The 19674-nt window shown below is 38.1% G+C and overlaps 3 protein-coding genes across 3 annotated transcripts in view; 2 read left to right on the plus strand and 1 right to left on the minus strand.

Moving 5' to 3' along the window:
• Nucleotides 1–12851, plus strand: LRRC39 (leucine rich repeat containing 39). Its single transcript, XM_027740777.2, has 11 exons — nucleotides 1–1117; nucleotides 1789–1845; nucleotides 2413–2458; nucleotides 4386–4544; nucleotides 5442–5547; nucleotides 6912–7068; nucleotides 7610–7746; nucleotides 9256–9401; nucleotides 9765–9917; nucleotides 10965–11104; nucleotides 12113–12851. The coding sequence occupies exons 4-11, from the start codon at nucleotides 4420–4422 to the stop codon at nucleotides 12166–12168; spliced, it is 1020 nt and encodes a 339-aa protein (XP_027596578.1). The 5' UTR covers nucleotides 1–1117; nucleotides 1789–1845; nucleotides 2413–2458; nucleotides 4386–4419; the 3' UTR covers nucleotides 12169–12851.
• Nucleotides 11098–19177, minus strand: TRMT13 (tRNA methyltransferase 13 homolog). The gene is made up of 11 exons (XM_027740770.2): nucleotides 18569–19177; nucleotides 18177–18223; nucleotides 18022–18088; nucleotides 17170–17232; nucleotides 16973–17042; nucleotides 16459–16565; nucleotides 15364–15531; nucleotides 15016–15088; nucleotides 14267–14341; nucleotides 12965–13379; nucleotides 11098–12643 (listed from the first exon to the last, which is right to left on the minus strand). Exons 1-11 carry the CDS (start codon nucleotides 18716–18718, stop codon nucleotides 12448–12450), a joined length of 1431 nt encoding a protein of 476 aa, XP_027596571.1. The 5' UTR covers nucleotides 18719–19177; the 3' UTR covers nucleotides 11098–12447.
• Nucleotides 18702–19674, plus strand: part of SASS6 (SAS-6 centriolar assembly protein) — a 13202-nt gene continuing 12229 nt past the window's right edge. Inside the window, exon 1 of the mRNA XM_027740758.2 lies at nucleotides 18702–18820. Coding sequence (XP_027596559.2) covers nucleotides 18717–18820 — 104 coding nt within the window. The 5' untranslated portion in view covers nucleotides 18702–18716. The remainder of the gene's footprint in view (nucleotides 18821–19674) is intronic.

Genomic DNA, 19674 nt, shown 5'->3' on the forward strand with positions numbered 1-19674 from the left:
GCACAGGTATTCTTTATCAAATTATAAATGAAGAGGCCATATTTATTCAAATGCTTACTGATAACAATAATTCATAACTATCAGGACCTTAATACTCTCTAGAATATCCTGTATTTTTATAAGCTGAAAGTAGTTTCAGTCCCTAATGCTTTCCAGTTATTTTTGTTTCTTATAGAAAGCATCTGTCCGTTAAAACCAAGTGAGAAAGAAAGAAAGAGAAAACAAATTAAAAAAGAAGGATCTTGTTTTGTTATTCTTACATTAGGTAAGACTGACAGTAAGCTGAACGTGTTCCAAAAGCTTGCACTGTGTTATTGATCTTCAGGTACTATCATTTACCAGATTAATCAGATTCAACAAAGAGTGGACATTAAAAAATATTATGTAAGATAAGGCTTTCCTAAACTCAGATACGAGGCACATAATGAATAGGTTTGAGTTAACGGCTTCAAAACAGAAAACAGTTACATGGCTTTAAGGTGAACTAACAGATGAGGATTGTGCTGGTGATTTAATGGGAGATAGGAAGAAAACCATTGGATATAAATACCTTCTAGAAACCTAAGCTGCAAACAGACACAAGAAAAGAGAGTTATATAGCCTTAAAAATGAATCTGACGCACAAAATGGACATTTTCTCCTTTCTTTAGATATATCAAACCCAGGAGCATTCTCCAGAAGTGTAGACCAAAGTTGTCTATTGCATTTAGCTGTGAAAATGTGAGACAGGCTATCAGAGGTAGAATCCCTGCTATCCTTGATGCTGGGAGTGAGCAAGAGGAAAGCTGGTAATGTAGGAGGGGGAGCATGGAGCATCCATGTAAGGTGCTATTTATATTTCTATTGTGGTATAAGGGTCTTTTATATAAAGGTCATTTCTTGCAAAGTTTGACTAATATATCATGCTTATCACCTAATTCATTTTTATCAGATTTATTTATTCCTAATAAAAAAATAAAGCCACAAAAATTGTAATATTGTTTTTATTTGTGAATTTCACGCAGGCAATGCTGTACAGGTGATTCAAACTATTTCTTCTGATCTTGGAACATATGGTACTCAAGGCTACTAAAAGAGCACAGCCTAATGGCTGCTTTCCTGCAAGCATATTGTTGTGGTAAGGGACTCAGTCTGAATAGTATATTTTTTAACCTGATGACCACTGAGAAAATAAACACAGGAAACATAAGTAGATGAAAGAAAGCAATAAAGTGATTTTGAAATATTTAAGATAGAATAATTTTACTTGCACAAGGAGCCTGAAATTTGTCTCTCAAGACTCCAATAAATGGGAGAGCTGTTGAGTTTTTTTACCCTAATTATCTGTCTTTAGGGAGGAGCAAATGAGGTTAGGTTTTTAGTTATGATTGGCTTTGATCAAGAGATTGAATCTATACCAAAACTGAAAGAAGAAATACCTATAACAAAGAAACTTTTGGATCATTTTTGCTTTTGCATAATGTTTGTTTGGGTTTTTTTTAAAGTATAGAAGATTGAAAGACTTGAAAGCTAAAGTACTTAATGTCTTTTAAATAGGTATTGGTGTTCCAGTATTTAGTTGGTTGTAGACTGAAGAGGGTGGGTTTGATTTTTTTAATTGTAAAGTTCTGTATGGTAGGTTTATAACCAAACTCACAATATTTTAAAATTTCATCTTTGCATTTTATACTCCAGTGTACTTGGTTAGAATTATCCAGTTTTATGGCTTCTGCCTCAAACAGTTATCTCTCTCTTTCCATTTGACTGAAGAAACAGATTCTGACAGATTCTCCTTTTATCTTCTCTAAGGACTATTTGAAGAAATAGAATGTTAAAAATGTTTCATGGTTGGAAGCATGAAAAGGGGTGAGTAACAACCCCTCTGTACCTCTTGATAAAGATTAGTTTTCTGTCTGGGCTTTGCTAATTGGCACTAAAATTCTTCAACAAAAGAATTTTTCAGCATGGACAGAAGTAATGAGTAAAATACTTAGTGATGTAATACTTTTTCTAGTCTATTCAGTCTGTGTTGCTGTTTATTAGCACTTTGAAGCTCAGTTATATTGCAGAGAAACATTACTAGAGTAAGCAAGTAGTTGTCATTTTCAATTCAAAACTAGCCTTTTTTATCTGTTATTTTTAATTCAATATGAGCTCATTGTAGAGCATAACAATTACTCCTTTGTTCTTCTTTTTCACAATTTGTAACTTTTTTAAGCGAGAGTTCAGGGGAGCCCCGTCATGCTCAGCAAACTGGGGAGACTTTACAGTGGTAAATGCTTGGGGGAGGTTGCAGAAGTGCCTCATGTGATGCCTTCTATTCTCAGCATAGGTTAAAATTAGAACTAGACTGACATTGCATTGGAGTCTGAGAGTTCTAAATGGTTTTGGTAATACAGACAGGATTTGTAATTTGTCTCTGCTCTTGTCCAGAAAGCAATGAGTCACAGAAAATCCTTGAAACCACCAAATAATTGAGGTAAGTTGTTGTTAAATTCTTTCTGATGCCTGAAGATGAAGTTGTAGGGAGATCTGGTTACTTGGGAGTAAATTTGCAGTTGTTTTAGAGCTGCAGTTGGGAATTCACTCCTGAATTGTTGGCTGTGATGGCATGAGTATTATGGGGTTTATTTTCTTGACAAATAATAAGATCTAAGAACAAGAAGCTTTTGATGGTAGTCCTGTTATATGATAAAATCATCCTGAAAATAAAGTCATATATTTAGTCCCTTTCATATTTCATGGTTCTGAAGGAGCACTTATTGAATAATATGCTTTCCACAGCAAAAGGGAGTTGCCCAGAGTAAGATTTACTAAAAACAAGTATTATTTTGACTGTAAAGTATGATACTGGGTTACAAGTACAACTATTAACAAATATCCCTTTTCTGCACAGTTTATATAAAAGGATTTCTAATTTTCCAAAAAGGCTTGTAGTTAAAAAAAAAAAATCTCCAAAGAAGAAATTATAAATTAGTTCAATCACTTGATCTCAGTAGAAATTTAATCCTGAAAAAATCAGGCAATTTAAATTGTAACCACTAACTAGAGCAAAAGACCTCATGCATATACAGCATTACTATTGCATATTGGGATGAGGACTGGGAAGGGTAGTTACTCTGAGGACTACTGAAAGAGAAACTAGTTAGTCCTTCAAACTAGCAAATGTGCTTACAATTATGTGGGGGAGGGAAAGAGAATACAGTCCTCTCTTTACAGGAAAAAATTCCATCCTTTTGGAACCCAAATGCCACTGCACTGTGCCACACTGTGGTTACCATTTGTGTCACTTGTCAAATCCTGACATTTTTCCTTAACAAACAGAGAACAGTTAAGAATCCTAAATATTACTGTATCAGACCAGCTTCTTATTTATTCAGGCATTATAATTTGATTTTTATGTTGTCTTTACAACAGGAAGCAATCCTAATATTTTACATTTTATTTGTCTACACATTTTTAATTAAATTATTTCAGTATAATAATGCTTTACAAGTAAGTATGTTAACAAAAGACATAGTAAGCAAATAGAACGATTGACAGTTTGAACACAAAAATGTTCACTAAGCAATTGTAGCTTGTCCAGGCAACACAAAATTATAATGGAATAAATATAATAGAAAAGGTTGGTTCTAAAAGACAAACCCTTTCCCCAAATGACTGCAGTAATGGTAATATGAATGATTTTCAGAGTGGTGCACTGATTAGGATGGCTGAATATCCTACTTCGCTGCTTTTCAGGAAAATATATCTTAATTATCTCACTAAGGGATAGATGACTTCAAAACTTTAGACTGAATTTAATTTTAAATGTGGATCCTGACACTCAGCAGGGCTACAAGAAGATTCAAACACAAATCAGAAAAAATTAAAAGCCTTTTCTTAAAGGTAATGCATTACTAACTATAAAATGCATTATAATGAGTTAAACCATGAAGAAAATGAATGCAAATAAAGTTTACTCATTTATTTCCAGGAACAGTTCAGTTTTTCTAAAGTGCAAAACTCCTTAAGTCACAAGTACTTATATCAGGTAGCTGCCAGGATGCAGGTATCAGAATTTAACTGCCTTACATTGCAGGTAACAGCTTAATTTCTTCCTGAGATGGGAATAAATGCTCAAATCTGCATTTAATAATTATGGTGAGTACTTAGCCTACCATTGGAAGGAACTGAGAGAAGCCGAATAAGAATACAGAGACTTCAAGAATACCATTTCTTAATACAAGACAGTTTCACTAGGTGCTATTGTCTATTTTTATAAAGAGAAAGCAGATGGTAAAATCCTGTTTGTTCTATACATTAACTGCGTGTAATAATACAATGAAATGGATATTGCAGGGTTTTAGCTCTCATGTCACTGTCCCCAGCTGGTAACTGATACATGGGCTGATGTGTTCCATCAGATTCCTGGGACTGCATTTGAACATGTAAAGGATCATGGCTGAAACTGCAGTTTGCCTTGGCACATTCACTGCTGTGAAGACACTTTGGGAAGTGAGAATACACAAGATAAATGAAGAATTACAGAAAGAAAAGGAATTCAGGCAGAGGTCTGCAGGAAGGTAAATTGTAGATCTTTAATTATGTGGAAAGCTAGACCATATGTTGCATTTCAGAAGACTGTAATTAATCTTTTCAAACTCATCCAGACTCTAATTCTTTAGTTGTTACTCCAGCAGAATTCCCAGTGGTTAGAATCTAGCAATATGGTCAGGTCAAACCACGAATTGTGTCTGTGATAAAAATATTAGTATATAGACTAAATCCCTTAAATTCAGATACTAAAATAACTGTGTGGATACTCTAACCTGTGGAAATTTGGTTTTTTCTCCATAGAGGCATTAATAGGGTCACTTAGTTTTCTGTCTGGACAGCAATTTAAATTTGAAGAAATTTAGCATTCTATTTTTAGACCTCTTCCTGATTTATCAGATGTGTCTGAAATGGAATGGCAAATCCAAAAGCTACTAATGGAAAATACAAGCAGAAAGAAAGAGAATTAGCCTAATTGTCATAGTTCTTGTTGAAGTCCTCTTTGGAAATCAAGCTAAAAGAATCTCTTGCTGATTGACCTTGTTTTGTTGAACTTACATTTGGTGTAATGGAAGGTTTTCTTTTTAGGAGACTGCCTCAAAATTAAGGCTTTGGAACTTAGTTCCGCACGGCTTTATATTCTGTTGCCCTGCTGCAACATGTTGAAAGTTAATTAAGTAATGTCCTCCTTCTGAATGTAAATTTGAAGAACTGTAAAATAGAACTCCTATATATAGAATTACCTCATTAATTACTACATTAATTGTTTGTCTTCCCTCAATTTGATAGTATTTTTAGTATCCAGATATAATTAACATTGTTTGACATCCAAAAAGGCTACTGTGTCTTTTTTTCCAGAAAATAGATAGGATAGTAATTATTGTCTGTATTCACTGTTGCCCCACTGACAGATCTTTCCCTTGTAGGCTACTGCTTGTCTGGGAGGAAAGAGCTGCTTTGGCAAAGCTCAAAGAAAGAGTTATTAATGAAGATGGAAGAGCAATTTTAAGGATAGAGGAAGAAGAATGGAAGGTAGTGTTGATAGGAATGCATGTTGAATGATTGATGCATTAGAAAACTACTATTTACAACTTTACACTTATACAGTTGTACTGGTTTTGTTAAGTACTCACTGTGTGCTTTGCTAACAGTGAGTTGGGACATGTTGTTGTGAGTGTAAAAGCAAGCTGGGTTTTTTTTAGTCATGAATATTAAGCATTACTCTTAGGCAAAAATATAGCCTAAAAGGCTTTTCTGCATCAGAAATTATTTACATTCCGAATTATGAGTTTCATGACATAAATCCTCATTTAACATTAACACACCAGAACTACTGAAATGTATCAAGGTGAAAACTCTGTTGTTTAGGTGCATGACAATATTTCTTACCTTTGTTTACTTTCTAAGAGCAGAAATAAGGCAGTAGGTTCCCAGAACACTATTATTGTGGTTTCTGATGCGTGGGGGGTAAGCCACTAACGGCTTATAATGTCAGAGTGGAAGTTCACAGCCCTCTGAGCTGTGAGATGCAGAGAGATGCAGATACCAGTTGCTATGAAGTGATGAGAATTAGGCCATGTTGGGGCCAGTGGGAGAGCCAGACCCAGCAATGCTCTGGTGGTCCATAGGCCGGTGTTCCTTGTTTGGAACTCTTTGCATACATTGTAGTTTTTCTATCCCCCAGCTCTACTACTCTCAGCTGCTCACTGTTTTTCTTAAGAGACTATGAAACAGAATTTAAATCTCCCTTTATGTGCAGAAATCTATTTAGAGCAGTTTCATCATCAGTCATGTTGACTTTGTTTAAAAAAAAAGAAACAAACCAACCAAAGCAAGTCTCAAACTTGTCAATCAATGACAGTAGTGCAGGTATGTAAATACTGGGAGCAAAAAGGGGGCAGGCTAAATCTGTGATCACAATGACAGCCCACAGTGGGTTCACTTTGGGATCATGGAATCATGGAATATCCTGAGTTGGAAGGGACCCACGAGGATCATAGGTTCCAACTCCTGGCCCTGCACAGGACAGCCCAAGAATCCCACCATGTGTTGTCCAAACACCTCTTGAACTCTGTCAGGCTTGGTGCTGTGACCTGGAGAGCCTGTTCCAGTGCCCAGCCGCTCTCTGAAGGAAGAACCTTTTCCTAACATATTGATATAAAACCTTATAAAATATAAACCTTTTCCTAATATATATGATATTGAAATAGTATCAGTTATGCGTGCTACTTTTAGCATGTTTTAGAAATCAATTACCAGGATTCATTTTGTAACCTACATGTTACAGTATAGCTTAAGAAGAACGAAAGTTAGTGTTCAAATAAAATTTCTACCTCAGCCTGTATTCTTCTTGTATACTAAGCTGAATTTCTTCTGGTTCATATTTCTTGTCTTAGACACTACCTTCGTGCTTATTGAAACTAGTCCATCTCCAGGAATGGCAGCTTCATAGAACTAGTCTGCAGAAAATTCCTCAATTTATTGGAAGATTTCAGAGTCTTGTTGTTCTGGATCTATCCCGGAACTCAATTGAAAGTGTACCTAAGGAAATTGGTGAGCTGTGCTTTCTTTTAAGCTACTTTTCTAAGAAAATTGCACAAATGTGCCATTTTTGTGCCCTTTCCCTGTCTAAAAATCCAATTGGGTAGTTAGAAAACAGATTATTTAAATCTGACAGTGAGACAGAAATCTCCAAACCACAGATTGCCCACAAATTAAAAAATGACTGGATGGAAGACACATATCTTTATGAAAGCTCCCCATGGAAAAAAAAGCCTGCAAGCACAGCAGGGACTAGACATCAGAATGCAGCTAGAAAAGTGATATTGAAAAACAGACTTCATGTTCTGAATGCACAGCATGAGCAGTCTATTAATAATTTTTCAGTTTTGGGGTTTTAGAATGCAGCTCTGTACTAAAGAGTCCTGAAGTCCTACTATTTGCATTTCAGTGATTTTTTTAAATTTTTTATTTTAAATTTGTGAAAACACAGAGCATTTCTATAATGGGTAAAGGATAAGACAAAACAGGTAATATTGTACTTCAAATAGAATGAACACGAGCATTTCTCATGTCTCATTTGTGCTCTCTGCAGGCCAGCTGACCAGCCTCCAAGAGCTGCTTCTCAGTTACAATAGAATAAAGTCTGTTCCAAAGGAAATAAGTAACTGCATCAGTCTGGAAAGATTGGAACTGGCTGTCAACAGGAATATCTGTGATCTTCCTCCTCAGGTTTTGACACTGTTTTGTTTAATGTATATTTTTTGAATTTATCCAAACCCAATTATCATTAAAGGATGCACTCCATGTTTTCAGATTCGCTGTGATACTCTGATTTCACAACTGATCCACAGAAACGCTGATGTGAACAGCCTTTCTATGACTAGTCAACCTGAAGCCATGTGAGAAAAACCTACTTATACCTGAGTAGCTGAAGGAGCCAATCTTTATTTTGTCCAGATAAATGGCTTGGCAGTGCATACAGGGCAGTGATACACTTCACGTCAATTTGTCTAGGCTGAATGTCTTCACTGGTTTACCCCACTGAGAATCTGATGCCTTAGCAGAGAGAAGTTCTCTTTTATGGTTGAGAGTAGAAATTCATACCACATGCCAGGACACAACTGTAAGCATCTTGACCAGAACAACTAGCTCTCAAAAGGGTTTGTGTGATTTATACAACTGCCTATGCATGCAGTTGAACGATTGTTGTTCTCAAATATTGAAAACAATTATCAGGGAATAAAAACAACTGCTCACCTACTACTGAGCTTTAATTTGAACTGACCTACATGTGAGAGAGACCTGCATCTCTAACTATTAGTCTCTTAGACAGAGATGACAAGTATGCAACCATATATACTTTTTAAAATTTATTTAAAAACATAGTAGTGACAATAGTTGTCAGCAATCAGTGCCTTGCAAAATTGAGTGAATCCAGACAGTGATACCCAATATCAAATCTTCAAATGGAAATATACACTATTAACCAAAATCCAGGATTTACAAAATTTACATGGATACAGGTTACATGGTGTAATGTAGAGTGATGGCTTTTAAATTAACAGCTCATAGCAAATGCATAGTTCTGTCCTGTCGAGACTACAGTGATGTGAACACTGTGAAGCTTTGGTTGTATGTACTTGAGTGGCATTCAATGTTTAGACAGTTGGACCAGATTTGCCATAAATTATCTTTGTATCACTTGAACATTGTAAAAGCACCTGAAGGCACGATTCACCAAAGGAGTTAGGTGCTGCAATACTGAATGATGCTATGTTGCATTTTTAGAATGTTAGTAGACTTCACAGCATGGAAGGTGTCAAGGTCCACTCTAAAATACAGTACATGCAATTTGATGCATAAAAATCTAAATATTTGACTAATGAAAAATGTCGTATTTCATGGAGTCTGACATACTAAGGACAGTGCTGTCTTTAAAATTCTCTTTCTCCATGAGGCTTAATGCATATATGCATTGTAGTCATGGCTTTCAGCCTCTCAGCACTTACGGCACTTGCTACCAGGGGAGGTAAAGTTCTTCTGCCTGACCAGTTTCAAACCTACCTACCTTCCAGGTGAGAACTGTAACTGTTAGACAATACCAGCTAATGTAACTCAGAAACCATTCTGTGTTAACTAGCTCCAAAATATGTTGTAATGTTTGTTAACATTTTTAGAGCACTGCTGTAATGCTGCAACAGCTACACAAACTTGCATTAAATCTCCACTTCTTTTCAGCTCAGTGATTTAAAGAAGCTTTCACACATAGATTTGTGCATGAATCAGTTTACTACCATCCCTTCAGCTCTCCTCAACATGCCACATCTAGAATGGTTAGATATGGGGGGAAATAAACTCCAGGAGCTTCCTGATGCAATTGACAGGTAAATAAAACTCAAAGCTCATCTTAGTCTCAATTCCATTGCACTGAAATTCTAATTATTAAATGTTACTTCAAAAGATAATTTTTATGTTAACTTCACAGCAAATTTAAGATTTTGTCAGCCCTAAAGTGATGGTTTGGGTGAGCTGGAATAATCCATTCAATTAACAATATAAGGTTAAATATTTATTGCCAATGACATTTTCAAACAGAGACTAGGTGATTATCTTGGATAGAGGGTTTCCTTAGAGACTTGTTGCATTCTTCAGCCTTTATGTGGCTGAAGAATTATTTATTTTATCGTAATTATTGATAAGATTAATTTTCTATATCTTGATTGAGTGCACAAATACCTGTTTTTCAGAATGGAAAATCTCCACACTTTATGGCTCCAAAGGAATGAGATAAACTCTTTGCCAGAAACCATTTGTAATATGAAAAATCTTAGTACTCTTGTTCTTAGCAACAACAAGCTTAAGGATATTCCAGCTTGTATGAAGGATATGACAAATCTGAGGTAAGAAAAAGCAACAGAAATATAAATAGAAATACTAGAAGATAAGTTTTAAAGCCTTCTTTGAGTTGTATATCATAGAATGATACTAAGGAAGAGGAAAAGGCATGATCACAGTTGTACAGATGGACACAATACCATATAAATCAGCATAATTGCACAGATTCACAACAGTTGAGGATCTGGTAAAGCAACCTTTGTGTAGTGAAACTCACTTAAAGAAGTGAATGATGATAGTTACAGTCCCAAATGAAAAAGCAGGGACATTTTCTCATTTCCAAAATGTCCTCACGCCCCCCCATAACTGGCCTTTTATATCACTCTCTAAAGCCAAAAGCCTGCAGAAAAATATGTGACAGGCATAAAAATGGCAAAAAGTAGAACTTTGCCACTGAGAAATCAAACATTCAGAATTAAACAAAAATGATTAGGTATGAGGACATGGACAAAAGGATATGAAAAATAAAAAATAATGGAAATTCTTAAGTGAATATGCAATACTACTTTGTATACCATGACAGAAACTTTCCTGTTGTTTGCATTTTCATTTGGATTCCTGGATGCTGGCCATTTTAGAGAAAGAATGCTAGTCCACATAAATCATGTCTAACCCAGTAAGACAATTACTGTTTCCAGCTGTTTTGGAAGCACCTCTTAAACCAAATATATGCAAGCATAGGTGCAGGGATGGACCAAGGACAAAGAGAGACAGGACTGGCTACTGCCTTGCAAAGCTGGGAGGAGGCATTTGCACTGTTGTTCTCATCACTCCTGTTTGTGGAAGCTCAATGCTCCTGACCATGGAGTGAAAACCTGAACACAAAGTGACAAGGACTGCAGTGTTTTTTCCCACCACAATCAGCTAGAGTTATTATAAAGAGTCTTCTTAGTTTACTTAATACTATTGATAGAGGGGTGAGTTTAGTATAATAAAAGCCTTATTTAATTTTGCTCAAAACAGTGATTGACAAATCTTAATTCAGTTTCAAAAGAATTGTTTTCTCTGGACAAAACTTATTGCAAGCATAACCTTTTTTGGTGAATTATCAGATTTGTCAACTTCAGAGACAACCCACTGGAGCTAGAGGTAACCCTCCCTCCGTGTGAGGATACAGAGGAGGAGGAGCAGCAGGAAATGTTCGGCATTGACTTCATGCACATGTATATCCAAGAGTCCCTCAAGAAAACAGGTATGACTTTTTATTAATTCTGATCTCTCTGGAATACAGTGAGAAAGGGAAGAACAAACTGGATAAATAAAATCTAGGATACATATACAAATGAAACATGAATAGTCTTCTTAATAAATGAATAACATTTTCCAAAAAATCTGTAAAACAATTTTTACTGAGGGCAGGGGGTGCTTTTATCAGGAGTTGACACAGCAGGTCTTCACACAAACAGCATATATTCTGGTAGGAACATAGGAATAAAAGTGCCTGAGTTACCTAGAGCTGGGATAAGTAGAAGCTGTCTTTTGTATTTGTAATTTAATCAGTTTACATACTTTGGGTCTTACAGCACCATTTATCTCAAGAAGTTCAACTTTTCCTATTTCTGGATGTTGTCCAGATGGTACTACCAAAGAAGGAATAAGGGAGAGATGCTTATGTTCCCAACATACATCTTCTAGCAATGAAGTATCAACACCTGATAAACAGATGTTTCTCACAACTTAATTTCCCTGACACGAAGTCAGTCACCTAAACAAAACAGCCCCACAGTTTATTCTCATTTCTAAAACACTATGACAAAAATTTGCTGTTTGTAGCCTCAAAGGTAACAGTTTAAATGTTGCAGTAAGAAGCCAAACTAAACACTTCTGAACAGATGTGCAGGTGGCAGCTGTTTCTTGCAGAGAGCACTTCATTGCAGATATAAAATGTTCTCTCTGATCTTCATTCTGTGTTTTGTGAAGGCTTAAAAAATGAATGAAATGCTCTTGATTTAGAACACTAGGCCAGCTTTTTTCTTATCAATATTTCATGAATGAATAATCAAATTAGCAAAAATACAGTTATCAAGAATACAGTTTACAAGTTAGTTTTCTTCCTTGATAGATTCCCCTGGCAGCATAGGCTGATGAAAGAACCTTGGCCTACTTAAATAATTTAAGAGGAAATACAAAGCTATCCTGAACTTCAAAGTGAAAATAAAGTATGTTATTTCCTCTCTTATTTTCACTTGTTGTCTTTCAGGAAATCTGGAAAGTTGTACTTCTGATCCTCCTCCGATCATAAATCCTAATGAATAAAGAATGTAACTGAGAATGGAAGACAATACCAAGTATACTTCTTCCCAGCAAAGAGGCCTACAACAGGTGTCAAATATTCTTAGGGATTTTATTTTTCCACTGATGAGAACTGGTTTGCATATGTGTAATTCCCAGTGACACTGGGAAATATAAGACCTTTTCCTGGGTACAGGAAAGACTAAAACATTTTTTTTTGTAAACACTGAATTAGCTTTTTAAAAAAATCCAGATAAGTTTTTTAGGTTTTTTTTTCCCCTAACAATTCCAAATTATCTCCTGTCATGTAGTTGGCTCTGTTATCAAAAATGGACTTGGGACAGCTGTCAACAGGACATTCTCCAAGGATACAGCAGACTCTGTGTAATACTGTAGTGCAGCCTTGTATCCTTGTTGTTGTAAATATTCAATCCGTCCGTGATCAATCAGCCGTTTACAGAGGCAACCTATCTCCTTTCGTTCTTCAACAGTAAGTATCCTAGTGAATAAAAGGGAGGAAAAGAATGAACAACATCTGTCAGAGGAATAGTTTGGTTAGTTAACATTAGTAGTTAAACTCAGAGAAACTACTGAAATCACTGTAAGTTCATTTCAGTCAGGCAACTGTGACTCTTGATATATTTTGAAATGTACATCCATAAAACCTGTATTTTTAAAGTAAAGTATTTCTGTAAGTTCAGTAATAAGTTTATTTCTGCAAAATGAGTTCTTTTAAGGACCCAAAACAATTTAATGTGCCACTATACGTAATTTTGCTTTTCTGCTGGAGTCCATTTGCTAGGAAAAAAAAATCACATACCCTTGCCATGTATCAGAACCACTCTCTGCCGTGCTGAATGTTTGCTCATGTTCTTCTGTGTCATTAGTTTGGTCTTCACTTTCTTCACTTGTAGAGGCTTTGCTTGTGGTTTCTCGCATGCCACAAGTGGCCCAACTACTCATTCTCTGGAAATAATGGAATTCTACTGCTCCCAGTCCAACTGATTTAAAGAACTCTCTGCCTACATAATGTGTCCAGTCACACTTGTGATGGCAACACAGAGCAATGACAATTCCAGCTACAGGCTTATGGTCTTCTGTGTTGCTGCCATTACCAGCAGCAGTGTCAGGAGCCACCTCTGTCGTAGCAGTCCTACAGCGTTTTGCCGCAGGCTCTTCATTTTCTCCACCACAGCAAGTTGAGTAACTTTCAACCAAGCATCTCAGAGCCAGATCTGGGAATGAACAGATACATCACCAAAAAAATATCCATAAACACCATGCCATTATTTATACAGGCTCTATCATGATTGGGAATGTACTTTCCATAAAGAAAAATAAAATCATACATCACAAACTAAGCCAAAACACAATTTTAATGATAAAAAAATTACAAGCATGCTTTGAAAACATGAAAACCCTAAATGCCAAATTAATATTATGAGACCTCCAGAGCTCTTCAGGGCTTATCCTCTGGAATATTTGTTCTATGGAAGTGAATTTCAAACACTTGGGTAATAAATTGGCATATTGTAGGAGAATCTCCTCCCTGTAAAACATGCAACTATTTGCTCCAGAAATTTGATATCTAGGACACAATCTATTTAATATGCACATGTGCTTCTTAAATGCTTAACTGTGTCATCTTTGTCACAATGCCTAGAAAGGTGTCATATTTGAGATAACTTTAAGTAGTAAGCATATGATGTTAGAAAAATATTAGTTTAAAATTATCAGGACAGAAACACATTCTTATTTGTTTGCTTGGGATACATATTCAAACAGCCAACACAAATTTAAAAGAAAAATATTTCAAAGAGGCAACTGTGCTAAAAAAAGTACTTTCACCAAATTACAAATGACCCATGCCACCACACAGCATTCTTTGTTCTAATCTATAGAGCCCAAGAAAGGCTTTACTTCTGCCTAAACTATCCTTGCACCTATTATCCTTTTACTATTCCACTGGAGTCAATAGGTAATTAGAATATAACTGCTATATTCACCAACAAAGGGTTAGAGGGCAAGAAGAGCTTAAAAGGATAGTCTGGAAGATCAGTCCATTCAGAGTGTAAGATTTAGTATCCTAACTTTCTGCAGTTCACACATGTATAATTCATACCTGTTGCAGCACCACACAAATGCTTCCCAATTCCTACCACCGGTAGTTTCTTCTTCTCCAAAATAGGTACCTTACCTGGAGAGGGAAAAAAACCAAACAACCAACAAACCCCTCATCCAATCCACAATAACCCTAGCACCTATATATTATTATAGTTGGGGCAACATTTTTTCTGAATAAAATAATTTCTGCACACTTAGAAATAAATGTTTACCACTACTAAAACTACAGTGGTTTGGTCAAAGGAAAGTTTCTTTTACTAAAACAAATTAAAAGAATAGGATGCTGTAGCTGGGAAGCACATTTAACCATTTCAGCCTTTCTATACTGCCTATGAAAGGTAAATATGACATTAATGCATCTCCTGATGAGAGGTGTTCCCACAAATTCTGTAGCATTGATGGTGCATACTTGTACCTAAACCAAACAATGCAAAGATGTTTAATCCTGCAAGTTCTAAAAAACCTTCAAAATCCACTTGTTTTGGTATTTCTCACCTGTAATGATGTCCTGCAAGTGTATAGAGTAGAAAACTTTAAATCTCCATTTAAAATGTGTGTATATATACACATGCCTGTGTGTATATATGTGTATACACATAGCATTAACATATCCAAGCAACCACTGAGAATAATCTTCAAAACCAAGACCATTTAAGCATTCTACATACAAACTGACTTGAACCCCAGTATTCAAAATTTAAGAATAAGCCTCTATTTCAGAGTGACACAAGCCAAGAAGGAACTTACTTAAACATAAGTGCTGAATATCAACTTGAAGCCTCTCAAATATAGAATCTCTTCTTTTATGTTTTCCATCCACCTGTTTAAACAGAACAAGATTATTAAGTAGGGCTGGCCACTAATAATTATAATGTTGCTCCGGGTATTAATGCCAGACCTTTTCCCTGTCAAGTCAACATCTGTGAATTTCCAACATTAAACACCAGGATTTTTTTTATAATAAATTTGCTATTGGCGAAGTACGGAATGTAGAACTTTTGAAATTTAAATTTATTGAAGTTAAAAATCTAATACTAACAGCTTCAATGGCAAGAGTTTAAAAATCACACACTGCTAATGTGACAATCCTCTTACCTTGAATCTTGTGGTTGCTCTTTCCACAAGCAAAAACTGCACATTTTCAACATTCTGTAAGGCAACATCAACCCAATGAGACAGCTTTCCTCGCCCAGCTCCAAACTCAACAAAACATCTTCCTGGACCAAGTAAATGCAATCTTTCCATGTTACCTAAAATAGAAGCCTACAAACATCAAAAGATTATTTGTGAACCAAGCAAATATATACACAGTGTGATGCCTTATAGAAAAATGATTACGTCACCAAACTGCAGATGACTTTTTCAAGCCTCCCCTTCAGTGAGGGATTAAGGAAAAGATGTTGTTTGTACAGAGGGATTATACATTCTGACTAGTCAGCAGTACCCTGCCCTTCTTCCCCTGCTCACAGAACTCCACTCAGAACTCTGTGGAATGGATACTGGGGTTCCTGTACACATTATAATATTCTTCTCGCTGATCTTCAAAGTAGCCATCCAAAATATGGGTACTGTACTGCATTTTCTGTAAAGCATCAGTGCCCGCAGAGCTCTCTCTCTCTCCTGCAGCTATGTGTTTTGTAATACACAGGAAAGGAAAGTAGAGCACAGGAAACACACATTTCTCACTGTTAAATTTTTCTTCCCAAACCTTTCCATTTTACTACACTATACAATCCATCTCCCTTAAAATTTCTGCTGTTTAATACACATTAAAAAGGCAGAAGGTTAATTCAGGCTCTCCAATTCTTTTTGTGCATCTCTTACACAAACAGGAGACCCAGGACCAGCTCTTACAGCAAAAGTAAAAGATTCCTTCTTAGCAAATATTTTACTTTTTGTAGCTCAGTTTTATTACAAGTTAATAAAAAATATGAATATTTAAGTAATAATTCAGACCACCACACAATTTAAAGTTTATTTCAGTAAATAAGCTTCTGTTATTCACACGTAAGAAAGCAGCCATTCACAGGCTGTATATATGCTATTATTTGAAGAGCACAAAGTTGTAAAGCATATCAGATTTCCTCTATAGGAAGCTACTAGCATTATACACACAGAGTTGCTCAAATTTACAGCAGCACAATTTCACTCCAAACCCATCTATAGCTATTAGTAAATCAGTGACCACACCTGTTGTTTCAAGTGTTTGAAAGCAGATTCCCCATTCTTTGGGTCATTTAAGGCTTCTTGTAAAGCCTGGTGGGACAGTATTTCTTCCTTAAGATGAAGTTCCAGGCCTGCATCGAAATGCAAAACTTTTAGGCATCGCTTTCCAGTTTCCAAGAGTTCCAGTTTCCAAGAGTTTCTGTTACATGTTACAATAGTGACATGAGCTCAATCTGTAGCACTAGCAAACAGTCTGTTAGGAACATAAATCTCTCATCATATGTTTATAATTGTTATCTGTAGTAATATTTGAGAGGGAAACAAAAACTGAAGGGAACAAAGGATAGGTGTTTTATCATTCTCTCAGTCTAGTTTATTTTTCATAGTAACATTTAGCTGTTGGAGTCTATCTGATAATTACTTCATATGTGTTTAATACCACGTTGCATATTTTTACAGATATCTAACAATGGAAATAACAATGAAAAACTTAATAAATTCAATTTAAAACATTATATCTAGTATTAAGTAAGCTCACCATTACTTGCTTTTTTCAACTTGACAATTAAGTTCTGCAGCTCTTCACTGGATAGAGAAGATAAAGTGACCTTTTTAAGGAAAAAAAAGCCACCTATAAATATAAGACCTTTTAAGTTTTCTAGTGCTTTATACTCATATGATAAATTGCAACATGTTATGTAAGGACTGAACTTAAAAACAAATAATTATACTCACTTGCTTTTCTGGTATTTCTGCTACATCTTTTAAACCTGCATTAATATCTTGAACAAAGTAGACCTTTAAAAAATCAAAGAAAAATCTGATTCTGTTAATTACCAGGAAGCAAATTACTACATTCTTCAGCATTTTTATCATAAGATATGTAGCAATAGGTGTCCACAGCAAAATAAGATTTTCCACGTAATTTCTCTTCCTATAGTCTGATCCTGAATCCCTGGCACAAATGAGTGTTCTGACACGTTTTTACAAGATTGAACATGTTCGCAAGATTTAAGCAGTCAGTGCTTACTGGACTGATTGCAGAGACCATTTGTTATTGTTTCTCAGGTAATAGTGACAGTGCAATACTAATAAGGCAGAAAGGCAATAAAGAAGCTATCTTTTCTGGGAACAGCTTTTAAACACATATTCTGTTCCTTCCCTCAGCACTGCTGCAAGTGTCTGCCCAGCTTTCCGTGACTCACTGCTGGCCTGCAGGAACCAGGAGTTAGCTGAAAGTACCTACAGCCTCCCTGCTAGTTCTACTTTCCGAGGACAACCTCTCACCCAGCCTCCAAAATGAATGGCATTGCAAGAGGCTGTTCTCAGGGTACATTTTTGAGAAAAATTAATTCAGCTTTTTTTTTTTTTTTTTTTGTAACTAAGAGAACTGAAAAGTTGTACCAAACTACAGTGTGAAGGGACACAGAACAGGAGGAGACTGGAACATGAATTCCATTTCAGGAAGTACTTATTCAGCTTCCATGCTGTCCTTACTGTAGTGCTTGCTAGAAGATTACATCTACAGAGATGTAATGTTTAAGGTCTTAAATCTGAAAGGAAGTGCTGATTTTATGCTGCACTTACGGGCTTTGGCTTCTCTCTTGAATTACATTTTTTTAAATGCTTTTGTAGTTGGTCTTCATATACAGTGCTAAAAGCAAAATGGAAAGAAAAGTAAGTAATAGCATTTGTCATGTGAACTCTGACAAAGAATAGGGAAAGCATTTACATATACTCACTGTTTTGGATCAAGAGGGCAGGGAATTCTTTTTCTGTCATTTTGTTCCTATTTAGAAAAGTTTTAGACAACAGTTCAGCATGCATTCAGTGTCCTGTTTCATAAAAGCTGTTTAGGGGCATCGGTTTCATAAAACATCTATTCAGAGGTAGGTGGGTTAACCAGAATGGAGAAACTGAGAGAAGAATTTAATACTTAACTGGATCCTAAAATAATAAACCTATAATGCAACAGCAGCGTTACTGCTGGGCTGCCCGAGTGCCTCGGCACACGAGGGCTCGGAGGGAGGCACAGGCGCTGCCAATCTCCCCGTGCTGACGGACCAGGGCCCCGCGGTGCCGCCGGGGCTGCCCAAGCCCTCCCGCCCTCCCGGCCGGAGAAGGGGCCCCGCACCTCCTCCTGCCCGTGCTCTCCGCAGAAGCGCCTCCCCGGCGCCGGGACCATCCTGCAGAAGCGCCCTTTCCTCTCCACGAAGTGGCCGCACCGCCCCGGCTGCGGCCCCGCCGCCGCCATCGCCGCTCCCGGCGGCCCCTGCGCCTCCATGTTGCGACCCCGCCCCGCGGGAGCCCAGCGCAAGATGGCGGCGGAGCGGATCTTCGACCGGGTTGTGCCCGTGCGGCTGCAGGGCCGCGGCTGTGAGGAGCGGTGAGCCGGAGCGGCAGCCGGGCGGGCGGGCTGGGCTGAGCTGGGCGTCCGCACTGGCTGCGCGGGAGCTGCACTGCGTTCTTTAGAGGGGCTGCGAGCGACAGGCGCTTTCCTCCTCCCCGCTGGCCCCGTGCTCTGAGCGCCGCACGCAGGAGCGCTCCCCGGTTTCTGCGCTTTGGGACTGCCGTGGGCACCCTCCGGGGCACAGGGGAGGGACCGGGTGTACCGAGGCCGGGGACAGCCGGCGGGGCCGAGCGGGTGCTGTGAGTGCCTCGCCAAGGGAGCGGGGCCGGCGGGGCTCCGGCAGCGGAGCGACCGCGCGGAGGCTCCGCAGAAGGGCAGGGACGGCCCGGGGCCGGGGCGGCTGCCGGGCCCCGCGCTGTGTTTGGCCTCTCCCGGGCGCCGCGCGGGGTTCGTTTGGTCTCTGCCGGGCCCGCGCGGTGAATGTTTGGCGTTTCCCGGGCCGCGGTGTTGCCCGCGGGCGGTCCCGCCTCTCCCCGCTCCTCCCGCCGGAGCGCGGCCTCCCTTGGACGCGGCCCCTCGGCACCGCCCCGCGGCCCGGGAGAGCGGGACAGAGCCCGCGCCTCCCCCAGACCCTGCGTTTGAGCCCCCTGGGCGAGGGAGCGCATGGCCGGGTGTCTGGGGCAGCCCAGACGTTCATTATGTGACCGTCTGCTCAAAATACAGTGAATACAGCGCTGTAGGTCCTGTCTGAATTAGACAGTGTGTGCCTGGCTTGCCTCTGTAAGAAGGCATGTGTTGTAACGCAAGTAACTTCTTACTCGACAAGAAGTAAATGAAGGCAAGGTAGCACTGTATGATTGTCAGAAGTTTCAGCAATCGTTAATGAATTC

The sequence above is a fragment of the Pipra filicauda genome, unplaced genomic scaffold (assembly GCF_003945595.2).
Source record: "Pipra filicauda isolate LSUMZ 115617 unplaced genomic scaffold, ASM394559v2 scaffold135_size2527700_pilon, whole genome shotgun sequence".
NCBI classification, from domain to species: Eukaryota; Metazoa; Chordata; class Aves; order Passeriformes; family Pipridae; genus Pipra; species Pipra filicauda.